Raw genomic sequence first — 14,748 nt, 5'->3', positions numbered from 1 at the left:
TACAAGTATAACTTTATCTACTACTTTATGTCGGCATACTTTTTTATTTTTCGACGTTATGAATACGACTGTTTTTAATCGTTTTATTATTTTTTTTAATTTACATATAAATAAACAAACTTATAAAATGTTTATCATACACTTTTTTAGTTCACAGAGATAAAACTCATAATACAACTAAACAGAAGCGTATTTCTACAAAAAAAAATTAAGGAACTTAATAAACTAAAAAACAATAGACATGGTAAGAAAAAGCTCGTGGCAAAATATAAACAGAATAAAAAAAAGTATTTAAAAAAGTATAAAGTGTAATTAGTACTACATTAATTTTTATTTTTTGTATACATATCAGAACATAACATAATCTTGGAACGAGATATGGCATGACAATTGTAAAATTGAATTATCCCAGTTAGATATTTAATGTCTACAAAGGTTGAAGTTTCAAACGTTGAAAAATCACAAGTAGTATTTACAAACAAACATTATTTGCTATGACTGCAAAAACTCGAAATATCAGAAGCAACAGTAAAACAAATCTACAAAGAAAAAAGTCAAATGCTAAAATTTAAACATTATATTCGTGTAATTGCACTTACAAAATTTTATACCCTTGTTTGAATTTTAACGATTAAAAAAAATTTTTTTTTACAATAGCCAGTCCCAGCAAAGAGTGTATATTTCAGCAGCTTCTAATAAGTATAATATCACATTTTAATAACACTAGGTCATGTTCAAGATGACTGTTTTGTACTTTTCAAAAGGGGTCATGATTAAAACATCACGTAGTGAAATATTTTTGTAAACAGTAATACGTCATAACCTTTGAAAAATTAAAAAAATATCCCGCACTTTAAGGGTTACCAAGGTCTATAAACAAATGAAACTTTACTAAAAATGTTTAAACGGCAACTACAAAGTAAAACTTTCAATATTTTGAGTATCAAATGAACACTGCTACCGGCAGCGTTTTGATGTGACTCGACCAGGAAGAGCTCACTTGAAAATATTTGACGTCTTTGTACTCGCAATTGTCTATGTTCACTGAAAAAATATCAGGTTGTTTAATAAACTGATCTGGCACATATGCTTGTCCGTTATATGAAAGTACTTGCAAGTATTACTAACAAGTTTAAAAACAACAGTAAAAAATTATTCAAGCTTGTTAAAAAGTTTTAGTACATAGTAGTTGCAATTTTGACAATTTTTATTTTTTGTAATGCTTTTGATAAAAATATTAAACAGATGTGTACAAAATAATTGGCTGTAAGTATTATTACATCTCTATAAGGAATTTTAAAACTTTTAAAAACAAAAAATTTTACTGTTATCAATGAAACAAATTGTAATTTATTTCAAATTTATTTTACTAAATCTACTTAATATTTTACTTAACTTTTTCTAATACTTAGCGTTTAAAATTTGCTTTACACTTTTAATTGTGATTAACAAATATAATTTCCTAAAAAGTATGGTTTTAAAAAAATTGAAATGGAGTTTTTTTTACACAACTTATGTGTGAGTAAACTTAAACTTACAGTAAATAAAACAAACAGATTTTACTTTACACGAGATTAAACGCGATTCGAAGAAAAATAACTTCGTTGCCAACTTTTAAAAAATTATTCAACTTTTGAGCCAACATTTGGTAGAAAACAAAAATCAATAACTCAAATTATCAAGTTTAAAGTTTATTTGTATTTTACAAAAGTTTGGAAACACAATAAATGAACTAAAAATTTTTATTAAACAAAAACTATTTTCTAAACGGTTGATAAATACTTTTATCAAAACTTTCCATGGTATAGATAGTAGTGCAAACATTTAACCAGTTTGAATATTCATACGTTTACAAAATACTAGTTTTAATCCCAACATCGATGTGATTTCTTATAGAAAAGACATTAAAAATACAATATCATACTAAAAGCGACAATTAAAGAACCTAGTGAAAGAATTAAAACTCGAACTTTGGGGCTTTTTTATTTATGTACCTGAACATAAAATTATACAAAATAAACGCAGGATTGTAATTTTCTCACATAAACCACAAACCTCTCATAGCGGTGTTGTGTTTGGTGGCGCAAACCAGTCGGTTTATTTTTCCGACTTCCAAATTTTTAGATTCCGATTCTCTTTCTTTGGTCTTTTTTCCGGGCAGACGCACTGTGTAAAATGCACACTCTAAATTCAACAGTTGAGAAAAAACTACATTTAACATAAAAGTATATTAACTTTTTTCCAACACGTTTTGTATTCTACTGTACATGTGTTTGTTGTTTAGGGTATTTAATTTTAGTATTTAGTTATGAACTCTTAGTGAGTGAATTTGCAAATTTGATGCAATAGACTTTTAATTTGTTTGGGGTTGATTGTTTTTATAGATACTACACATAAAAAATAACTTTTGTTTATACTATTTTATTTAATAACTTTCAATACAGGCTAAGTAAAAAAAGAAGTTATATCAAACTTGACCCTGAGTAGAAGTTTAGAGAGTTAAGTTAGAGTATTTTGAAGTATTCAAAATTAAAATTAAACCTCAAAATGCATTACAACAGTACTGCGTTGTAGAAAAAGTCCCAAATATATAGTAATAAAACAATCAGTGTATTAAAAATAAAAAAATCTTTCAATTTTTTTATGTTTGACATATTATTGGTTTTCTAAACTATTGACGTTTCTAAATTCGGACGACTCAATATCAAATTGCATTGATTTTTGTATTGATTGTCGAGTATAAATATAACTGTGGTAAACAAACTAATATTGTCTGCAATGAAATGAGTGGGCGTCTGATCACAATTGGCTATATTTACATGTGCTCTTTTCCTACTAAGATAATAAAATGCAATCAATATCTGATTTAAATTTATGTTGATAGGCTTTAAAAAAAGGTTCTTTGCATAAAAAATGATAGGCTTGATTTATAATTTTTTATTTGTTTTTTTTAAGTCTGATGTTTTACTGAAATAAAGCTAAAATTCCAAAAAAATAAATTTAAATTAAGAAATTGTTACAAGAAAAAGATTTTGTAGACTATAAATTTTTTTTAGTTTATGTTGTCTACAGACATTTAAAAAAAAATATAATTTAGCGTTACTAACAACTTATCTAAAATATTTTTCGTATGATTTTTTTAAGAAATTTTTCAAATATTCAAAACAATTTTTTTTAGACTGGTGTTTTTCGATAGTTGATAAAAATGAATAAACTAAATAATCGATTTTGTTGGTTTCTTCTTTGAGGTTTTTAGTTCTCTAAACTAGTTATTTTTGCTGATCAAAAAAAAATTATAAGAGTTTTAAATTTAATAAACAGTTAACACAGTATAAGTTTGGCTACCAAAAATAACTTTTAAAAAAATTATACGTTTTTCTTTCATGCATTTAGCAAGTTTACTTGAGTTTATATAAACGAAAAACCTGAGACTATAAGTACTTTAAATTACGCAAAGTTTTGAATAACGATGCAGTAGTGTAACAAAATCTGTTCTTTAGAAAAATATTTTAAATAAATTTCAACTATAAAATTCGAATTTTTACCAATTTCAAATTTATTTAACAGTACAAGCTTACTAAGATAAATTTATAAAAACAAGCTTAAACAAGTATTTACTGGTTAAGTTACCTACTTATTTATGAAAATTGATTTACTCAGGTAAATCTTTATTTTTCTTAACTGTTAATAACCTAATAACCAGTGTGCATGAAACTATTCACATTTATTCAAAACTGCATACTTTTGATAGTACTTTTAATGAAGTACATATTTGCTTAAATTTAATAAAACTATGCATTAGTATTCGATAAAATGCACATTTCTACCAATATATAAATTGCTAATAGGTTAAAGTTTTCAATAAAAAACATTTTATCAAATATAAAACCAACTGATGTTTTTCTTGCCCTTCCGTTCAACGTCAAGCATGAGTTGCGTGCTGCTTTCCGATTGGCCGCACGAGGACTGGTTCCTGGCTTCTGATTGGTGCAGGCAGGTCACGTGGAAGCTTCTGAAGTTGTTTTTCAGCGACAACTTGTTGCTCGATCCTGGTAATGTTTTGTGGTAAAAATGTTGCTGAATTTATTTTGTGACAAAAGTTACAGTAAGAATATTATAGTTTTAAATCTTCCCTTGGCTGTGTGTTGTTTTTCGTGATTTTTTTGTCTTTATCAAAATCGTTTTAAATAAAAATTTTTTTTTTATAGAAAAGAACAATTCTAATTGCCTACTGAAGAAGAATTTGAAAGTACTTTAGGCAATATAACGAATATTTATAAATTTGTAGATTTTTTTGTTAAATAAAAAAAACTTTTTTATCTAAAACGATAACAAAAGTTGATGAATGCACTAATTATTTGTCTTTATACACAGTTGAGTTTAATCACTTTTTTTTATGTAATAAGAAAATAGACTATTTAAATAAAAACTTTTTAATATCTACATAACATCTATACACACTCAAAAGTACTACAGTATTATTCAAACTTAATTATGTTATGTTGGTTATAAAAAAAAATCTTGTTAAAACTTATTTTATGATAAATAAAAAATCAAAAGCGTAACCATAATTATGTTTTATTTACAACATGAAGCACTTTAATTCGAGCTTGTAAACTGAACTTGTAATATATTTTATTACAAGTTGTTCGCAGTAATTTAACATAAGTTGTAATTAAATCATTGCAGTTATACTGCTGATAAAAAAGGGAGTTGATGTGAAATTTTATTTCTTAACTTAAAATGTGACATAGAAGATAATTTTCAGATTGACTAAAGTTTTGATTTAATAAACAATTAGGCTTATTCAAAAACAAACTACACTGCATTATTTTGGTATAAACTACAAATTACTTTATTAAAAGATCTTTAGTATTCAAAACTGGTAAAAGCACTAAAATAAAAATCAAGATTTCTTCAAATAACACTTGAACGGCAATATTGCCGAGTTTAGCGATTTGAGTAGCAGAAACAAAAAAGTCCAAAATTTTGAAGCACTTTTGTCTCAAGTGTTTTATTTCTATAAATATTTTCTTGAGTAAGTTAATTTTAGCATTTTAGAATGTGCTTACTGTATCATAAAATATACGTATAATTAATTTACAAGCGTACTTAGAAAAAAGTGAAAACATGTTTTTTAGTTTATAAGTTTATTAAACTCATAACTTTTTAATAAGTAGTTAGGCCAAGACAAAACGATGTGAAATTTTATCTTTTTATTGAAACTGACCATAGTGACAGTTTTTAAAAGTATAACTTTTTTAATCTATTTTTCTTCAATTTTCTTTATAACAATAAAGCTAGATTTTTGTCACAAAAATTTATAAACATATGTACACTTTAAAACTGTTATGTAAGTTTTGAAAGTATTTAGTTTATCTTAGAAGTTTCAATTTACAAAAAAAAATCAATCATATCTTTTTAAATTAAATTAAGTTATAAGGTCAGTTAAGAATTTACAGAGGAAAACAATATTTTTATATAACTTCGGAGCATTTGTTACGATATTTAAAATATGAAATGCTTAAATCATTTAGCTCTGCTTTCAATAACAAAACAAATCGATCTAAAATATAAAACAAAAATAGACCGGCCATTTAAATGTTCCTCTGTTAACAAATTTATTTAATTTTTCAGCTCAAATATGAATATTTAATGGGTTTTTGTTCGATAAAAACGCCCCCTTTTTTCGCATGAAAGTTTGATTTACTACAGTTGCGTTTGGCAGCATAATTGAAAAGAATTACTGAATTATTGATTTGAAAAACAAACAAAAACGTTTGTTTTTACAGAAAACCAGTTGTTTTAATTAAGCCTAAGGCAAAAAATTACAGCTAATGAGCCAAAAAAAAAGTCACTATGTTTTTGTTATGATTTATTGCTCTTTTCAAACACAAAACATTCGCTTACTGAGTATTTTTTATTAGAAAAATAGATTTTTACTGTTTGTAACATAAATCGTAAAGTTTAGTTTACATTTTATGGATATTCTAAAAATTCAAAACACTTAAATAATTTTTGTCTTAACTCTACAGCATTGTACTTTGTTATATTTATTTTCGTTATATACACATAATTGGTATTCACACTGGCTAAAACTATCAATTATGTCATTTAGACGTTTGTTATTTTTAAAAACCAGTAATTCAAATAATTTTTTTGTGTAAATTACAACAAACTTTACCTCTCTTGTAACAACGTCTAGACACTAAAATGTGTTTAAAGTTTTTAACTTCACGTTTTGTGTTACGTAGGTTTTCTAAATAAAATTAACTCTGTTCGAAAACTATGTAAAAAAACAAAACTAATCTGTGTTGTGTAAGTATATTAATAATTAATTTATATTAATTTTTTAATTATAGTGTATAAACTTCATTCAATAAGTATACGTTTAAGGTAAATTATAAACAAGTGACTACCTGAATCTTTCCAATAATCGACTTGCAGGTTAGACTTGGAAACATGTTCATTTGCATTGTTCGACATGCCAGATAGTGAGGACAATCTGTTTTAATTAAATGTTTAAATACCATATTAAAGTAATTTGAACGTATTGCTTGAAACATTAATTTAGTAAATAAACGCTACTGAATTATTCAACAGTTGATTATATAAGTAAAATTATTATAATTTTAAGGAAATCAAGACTGAAAAATTATATCAGATGTTTTGTTCAATTTTTTAAAGAAGTAATCAAAAGCGTAAACTTATAAATATTTCTAATGACTTTCTAAAATTTTTTAATGTTAATACTTTCAAAAAAAAGATACTAAAAACAATCCGTTAGAAATAAAAAGTATAAACTATAAAGTTTATAGAGAAATAATGATGTTTTTTCAGGGAAATTAAGACTAATGCATGTATAATGACTTCATAGAGCTTTTATGAAATCGCCATTAAGTAAAAGAAAAACAAATTAGTCGTTTGCCATTGAAATGCACGTTACAAAAGCTAAACTACTTTATATTTTAAAACAAATTTAGGCTAGTTAGACTCTAAGGATTCATATGAGAACTAAAATTTCAAAGTATATCAACAAAATGTTACTTTTTAACAAAATTATGTTACATTTCAATTTATATAAAGTGTTTTTCAACCTTATGCTTATTTACAACTATAACTATATATTTTTATGTACTACTATGGAATTAATTTTTACTGATAGATTATAGTTATAATTGCATTTATTGCTGATCAAAAAAAAATAGTGTCGCATTGATACTTAAATAAATATAAGATAAACTATTTCTTAAGTTCTTATAATAATTAAATAGATTTATAAAAACCTTGTGTTGATTAAAGTTATCATATTAAAAGTATGCTACTTTCAAATATAATAAACTGTAACTTGTTTATTATTAAATATTAGTCTGTAAAGTGACACCTTTATATTTTTAAAAATTTATCAACTATTTTTAAGCATTAAACATTTCAAGATGAATAAGCTTTAAAACTGAATTATTAGACAATACATTAAACTTATTTCACTAAACTTCAGATTCGATATTTAATTTTCAAAAGTTATAGTACAAACTTATACTTTATAAGTCATCATTAAAAATATTAAGTATAAACACAAACTATATTTAATTACTTAATTAATCCTTCAAAAATAATAACAATACATTCTTGATTTATATAATGATTAATAAGTCGGTTTTAGTCGGTCAGTTTACAATTCAAAAAAAAAACGTATAAAAAGTTAATTCGTTCTTACTAACTCATCACTAAAAGAACCTTGTAATTCAATAAATTGGCAAGTATTTATTGAAATTCAGATATAACACAATTGTATTTATTATACCTATCATGCGAAAATATGGCACACAGGCAGTTATACCAATGTTTCTTTAAAATTAGTGCACTTCTTACGTTTATAAAAAACAAGTGCAAAAAATATCGTAACTTTACAATCTTTTCAAGTGAAAAATAGTTTTTAAAAGAGCAAAAACTAATATTTTTAAATTAAAACTACAAACTGCTTCTAGTGTGAAACTCCAGCTTTTAAACTAAAGAAACACAAAAACAAAGTTGCGCACACTTTTAAAGAAACAAGAAAAATTAAAACAAAGTTGTGCACACTTTAAAGAAACGCTGACACGCATGCAAAAGTATTTATATTCGTTAAACATCATCTCGTTTTTCTTCCTGGGAGATATGAGGGGGTCGATCACCGAGTTGTAGATGAATTTCAAAAGTCTAGTGAAAATTAATTGTAAGAAGGCCAATTAAAATAAGTTTACTTTTTAGTTGCATCATACAACTAAAAAGATACAAGTTATTTTTTTAAACATTGTATGTAACTTTTTTTTATACTGTAGTTTACTTTAAAGTTGGTTAAAGGCATACTATTATCAGAGGCAAGCATTTTAAATTTTCTTAACTAAATACAACTTATGTGTTTTAGAACATTTAAGTGTAAATTTAAAGTTTTAGAGCACAAAGTTTTACTATTTACAGTAACAATTACTAACAGTTGATAACAGATGAACATCACTGAAAAACAGTAAACATTTATGATTATCGAAAAAGAAAAAAAATCTGATAATAAAAACTAACAGTTATAAGTAAAACTTTATAATTTTTCTAATGTCGAAGGGTAGTTCAACTTTATATTTCTATCGAATATTAACTTCTTTTACAAAAATTAAAATATATATAGCTTTGAAACTTATACTAATTAATCAACCACTTGTTGTTCAAAATTTTACTCAACATGATGAATTAATAAAAGCTTTTCAGCGCAAAAGTTGCACACAAAAATGGTCGTACAAGCATTGTTGTATAATGTGCAGCAAAAACATGTAATTACTGGATCATGCACTCATTTTAATTATTAATTTCAAAAATTATGCAAGCTCGGCTGATGTAAACCACACTCACACATTTCCTTTTAATAATTTCACACAAGTACAAAAAGGAAAACTTTACTTTCAACACAATAGTTTTAAGAAACACGTTCCAGCGTACTTGATAAAATTTTAAAGCTAATTACTTTTGAAAACAATACCACAAAATTTAGCTTAATAAATTTCGAAAAAAATAAAGATACCACATTTAAAGAACATTAAGTTTAGCTAATAACCAAATGTGAACCACTTTCTGTCAATTATTACTAAAATTATACACATTATTGTAAGAACTCGATAAAATTTGATAAACAAAGAACTATCAAATTTTTTTGGTTATTTCACCTTTATAGGAGTTCAGAGGTAACATATTATTCAACAGCGTAATAACCAAATAATATAAAATTAATATGTCTAAAATTATCATCTTTTAAGTAGATATGTATCAAATTCGACAAAGTTAAGACACAAAGTTGAACTTTTTAAAATAAATAAAAAGTTGCTTGAATCAGTCTTTTTATGTTATTAAGTTTTAAAATCTTTTTACGCTTAAAGTCCTGATAACTTAAACAATCCTCTCGTAAACTTCATACTATTTCACGAAACTGAATCAGCTCAAGTGTTTCGAATTGTTCAACTTTAACATACTAAAATGTTAGAAGTTATATAAATGTGTGTAATTTCACGCTGTATGAGAAAACATGTTTACTAGCCACCTTTATACAACGCTGTGACTGCTTTATTATTACTAACACGTGTTTTTTATATGTTAGTTTAAAACTTGTCTCTAACTTGGTTTTTAATAAAAATAATTACAACGTAAGGTAGCTTTGTAGAAACTCGTTTAATTTGAACTACTTTTAGCACGTTAACAAATAAAATGTAAATTCTAATTACATAAATTATGAAAGAAAAAACCAATAAATTGTAATTGAGCTTAAACACTATAAAAAAGAACAAAATTGTGGTGAATTTATGCCGTAAATATTTTAATAAATACAGTCGGGGTTTTTATTAAATCAAAAAAATTATCATTGCTTTTGATAAGAAGCAACCTTGAAGATATTTCAAAACAATTAAGAAAAAAAAAACTAAAAATATTTGGGTTTAAAATCTGATAAATAATGTTTTTATTTCAACAACTAAACAACTTACACAGTTGGTGAATTCGTCACGCTTGAGGTCGGGCTCAAATTCGTTTCCTGCTTTCCTATTGGCTGCATTGAATTCGATGACGTCAGCACGTTGGTGACGTCATCATTGTTGTCGAAAGTGGAGTGGGGAGAATCGCTCACACCAACTTTAACGTCCTGAATGTTAAAATTATTCATGACGACAACATTTTAGTTCATTTTTCGGTAAAAATATATTTAAAATGTTTTACTACTTGTCAAATAATTTAACTGTCAAATTTATAACAAAAACTATATTGTACTAATACCTAAAAAAAATACTTATATTGTAAAAAATCGTTAGACAGGTTTTATTGTAAAATAAATAGTATTTATTGGCTACGATATGCATTTTATTAGCTTTTACTGCTTGCAGTGTGCACAATGATTGAAAACATTAAATTTTTACAGTAAAAATATCTTAACTTAAATATCTTGATAATCTTACAATATTTATGTAAAATAATGTAAGCATTTTACTTAATACGCATTTTAAAATATTTGCTCTAATTTACAGTTTTATCTTTTTTATATAGCGAGAAGTTATCAATTTACTTCATATCCACACCTATACTTAATTGAATTGTATATCTTACAAATTTTTCTAGTCAGTAGGTCAGACTAACCAAGTTTAGTCTTGCGGGCCGCTTAGTTCACAAAACTTCACATAAAAGGATAAAAAAACTCCTTAGAAGCAAGTTTTTATTTAAATCAAAACTCAAAATTTAAAACTGTTTGCTGAAAGACAATTCAGGGACACATTTCACATTTTAGTAATAAAAAAACTCAATTTTATTTGATTTGCATAACTTTTTATCAAGCTAATTTTTGCCTGGCGTGTTGTAGGTCACCCGCTCCTATTATGGACTGTTTATTTTGATTTATAAGTTACTTTTTTAGAATAATAAGATTATAATTTTTAATTCCTTTTTCATTACAAGCTATAAACTACAAAGGGTTGAAAATTAATTCATAGACAATTTCCCAGAAGTTTTCATGTTTAGGCTCGCTTCTGAATAATTCATAATAAAAATTAAGCGTGTTCGAGTGGCCATTCAGCTGAAGCAGCGACGCTTTTGTTGGAAAACAAAGACTAAACACGTCAATTGTTGCTGGAAACACCGCGCAAAAATGAAACTCGTAAATCGTTCCGCCGAGTTTTATTTTTTTTTTTTTTGACCGTGCAAGTTTTAATAACTATGTTTTATTTCTTTGGCATGTGTTACCAAAATAACACGTAAATTTCTTAAGCTATCAATACTTTAGCTTAAACAAAGTAATATCTGTGTTTGAAGTGGAAGTTTTTTTAATGATTTATCGACTAATATGACTGAGACTATGGACTTTTTTTCTAATTATTTCTTCTGGTAGAAAAATTTAGAGTAAAATTTACTCGGAACTTTACGTGCTAAAAATAATTTCACACAACTATAATATCATATTTAGAAACTATTAATTACAAACTGCTGGCAAACTTGATATCATAAAACAACACTGTTAATACAATCAAACAAGTACTAACGGAAATAAATGGAATGTATTTTTGAGAGGGTCCGTCGTCGCCTTTACTGTAAAAAGTTATTCATTATAGTATGTTATAAATTTATGGCTTTTAAAATTTTCTAGCATACTTAATAACAATTAAAACAATTTATAATGAGTACCAACGTTTACAGCTTTAAAAGAAGGAGTTGAGTTGTAACTTAACAAGGATGTTTGTAATACAATGTTGGAGTATTTTAACTAACAAATTAAAATCAACAAATTAAAACCGACAAATTAAAATCAACATATTAAAAACAACAAACAAACCAGATTTGAATATTAAAAAACAATTTGAATATGTTTTTTAATACAAAAAAATTTTGATGATGACAATTTTTTTTTTATCTATATGATAAATTGTTTGAGTTTAAATTAAATTTTACTACTGAACATGTTAAAATTCTTAAAAATTCCAAGTTTTTTGTTCAAAATTCCAGGTTTTTCAAGGTTTTTTCCAAAATTTGTTAAATTCCAGGTTTTTCCAGGTTATTTTTGCCAAAATTGTCAAATCCCAGGTTTTTCCAGGATTCCAGGTAAAATGGCAACAAACCAGTGTTTGAAGGTGAGCATGACTTCCGATATCTGCAGGTTCAGAACCCCCCGCGCCTCGTTCACGTAGTGGCGCACCCTGCCGGCCAACTGTGACGTCATAACGCCGCTGAGATCGTCCCGCCAGCCGAACTGGTCGAAGTTGTACTGGTACTTCGAGTCGTGCGTCATCAGGTGACGTGTCAGCGCGTGATTGGCTGCGAAAAATAATATTTACTTGAAAAAGCTGAAAACAAAACTGGTTGTTACCGATTGAGCTTGATAATTGTTATAACATTGAAAAACTTTTAATAAAGTTTGTAAAGATGTAAAATGTTTATGGTAGGTGACTTAAGTAGTTTTGTTTAGAACTCTTTTTTCTTATTTAATGTTTTTTCAGTTGTCATCAAGCTTTACTCAAAGGTGGGGTAAAAATTTTATAAAAAGCGTTTTGGCCAGACAAATAAACAAATCAGTGGAAACAATAAAAAAGTGAACAATTGATTGTTTAGTCTTGACTTTTTTAATATGACAAATGAGCGGGCTATTGCTAATATTGTAAATGACGTCAAAAATTTGTTCAGTTATTTTCCAAGATATACTTGAAATCAAATATTTACTTGAAAAATAATTTAACAGTTGTATTAAATTTTCCTTATCATGTATTTTTACAACTGTTTTTTTTTAGAACAAAAAGCATTAAAAAAAAACCATGGTATGCTTTTAAATTGTTTTATATTATACCTAATGCCAAAATTTCGTAAAAGTTTAATCGGATTTTAATGATTTAATATTCAACAAATAACATCAACGCAAAAAAAGCACGCAAGAAACTGCGTGCTTGAAAAACTCGTCTACTTTATTTGCGGTAGGCCAACACTTAACCAACGCGCAGCGAAAATTTCCGTTTAAACCGCAACGAGATTTCGACGTGAAAAATGTGAATTTTTCAATAAACGCCCGAAACGACGGTCTGTTGGCAGAGACGTTCAACATTCACTTGGTAGGTTTCATGACTTTTAAGTGTTTCGCAACAGCATTATCGTGCGTGAGTTACGTGGAACATATTTGCAAAGTTCATGGTAAAAAAAAACCTAAGCGTTCTGCCAATTTATGCAACATTCACTCTAGAAAGCTTTCAATCGGTTTCAAAATTGTATGTTAAAAAAACTTGTAGCTCAAAACATTCCATTTTGTATATATAAGTTTATACAAATATCATATCTACAGCACAAAATTTTATGGTTTAAAATATTATTTTTCAAGGTTTTCTTTTTCTTCTTATAAGCGTTCGAAACAAAAAAAAATGTTTACACGCGTTTAAATGTTAAAACGTTTTTACCAGACTTTTAAAATTTAAAGAAAAAATAATCCATTTGTTTCACTTTTCACGTAACTTTTGTACGTACATAATTGACGTATAACGTTTTTTTTCTTTCGTTCTAAATATAGTGCTTTTGCTTCTTTTTATAAATTATTTACTAGTACATTTCGCTTTAAATATTTAACATTAATTTAAATACAATAAGTGTAAACATTACCAAAAAGGTAAATAAAAACTCGTGAAATATAAAGAAGCATAAAAAAATCGAAACTAATGTAACATTTAAAAATAGAAAATTGTTTCTTTTCATAATAATGTTGCAAAAGCTAATAAAAAACAAAGGGGTTAGGAAACAATTTATAAGTATCCAATAACAAGTTATTTTAAAAACTGTGTGGATTTTTTTTTACAAGCAACTTAATTTGATCTCATAGTCAACGACAACTCAACACACTTTATTTTCAGTTTTCTTCAAATACGCACAGGGTTGCCACTCGTTTTTTTTTCAAATTTTTTTCCAGGTTTTCAAAAGTACACATTTTTGGTTATATTTTTAGTTTAAAGTTAAATTAAAGGTAAGAAACTGTACTAAATACTACAAAAAGATTGAAAAGATACTTTAAAGCTACTTAAAATGTGTCTTTTAATAAAAATATTTTTGGTAATGACTTCAAATTTTTATTTATATGATAAATTTTTTGAGTCAAACCGAAACTTTACTACTGAAGATGTTAAAGTTCTTAAAAATTCCAGTTTTTTTTCAAAATTTCTTAAATTCCAGGTTTTTCCAGGTGTTTTTTGCCCAAATTGTCAAATTCCAGGTTTTTCCAGGATTCAAAGTAAAGTGGCAACCATGTACGCATAAATTAATAAGCAGTGCAGTAGCTTGCAAAGTGCCCTTGTTAAAAATTACATAAACTGTTTGTTTTAAAATATACAAACGAACCGTACGGAATGACGAAGAACAGGATGTACTTGTGAAGGCCGTGAGACCGGGTGACCATTCTGTCCACGTAGTGTCGGATGATCGAGTTGAAGTAGGAACAACTTCCGACGATCAGCACTTTCATCGGGGCGTACAGCAAACTGTTCTTATTCGACCTGTGTAACATTTGATGATGTTTTCTTTTTAAAGATTAGTATCATACGTGTAACGTTTCACCATACAAAAAAGAGCTGATCTAATTGAACCGGAAATTTCAATGGGAAATTTTATTACTTCATAACGTTATACAGTTTTACTTATATAGTATTTAAAATATTTGAAGTAGATATCTATCCTTCTTTCAAAAAAAATGAACAAAATAAAGCAGACTGTTTAATTTAAATT

At 26.5% G+C, this 14,748-nt stretch overlaps 1 protein-coding gene across 1 annotated transcript in view; it reads right to left on the bottom strand.

Annotated features, from left to right (window-relative positions):
- Positions 1-200: 200 nt before the first annotated feature.
- Positions 201-14,748, bottom strand: part of LOC145835669 (phosphofurin acidic cluster sorting protein 1-like) — a 34,470-nt gene continuing 19,922 nt past the window's right edge. Inside the window, exons 15-22 of the mRNA XM_082943360.1 lie at positions 14,365-14,519; positions 12,117-12,312; positions 11,544-11,589; positions 10,005-10,159; positions 6,420-6,505; positions 3,894-4,049; positions 2,056-2,166; positions 201-1,044 (exon numbers count right to left, since the gene is read on the bottom strand). Of these exons, the coding sequence (XP_082799486.1) occupies positions 944-1,044; positions 2,056-2,166; positions 3,894-4,049; positions 6,420-6,505; positions 10,005-10,159; positions 11,544-11,589; positions 12,117-12,312; positions 14,365-14,519 (1,006 nt within the window). The 3' untranslated portion in view covers positions 201-943. The remainder of the gene's footprint in view (positions 1,045-2,055; positions 2,167-3,893; positions 4,050-6,419; positions 6,506-10,004; positions 10,160-11,543; positions 11,590-12,116; positions 12,313-14,364; positions 14,520-14,748) is intronic.

Source organism: Thalia democratica, chromosome 5 (genome assembly GCF_965202585.1).
Source record: "Thalia democratica chromosome 5, ktThaDemo2.hap1.1, whole genome shotgun sequence".
Lineage (NCBI taxonomy): Eukaryota > Metazoa > Chordata > Thaliacea > Salpida > Salpidae > Thalia > Thalia democratica.
This window is presented reverse-complemented; position numbering and strand designations above follow the sequence as displayed.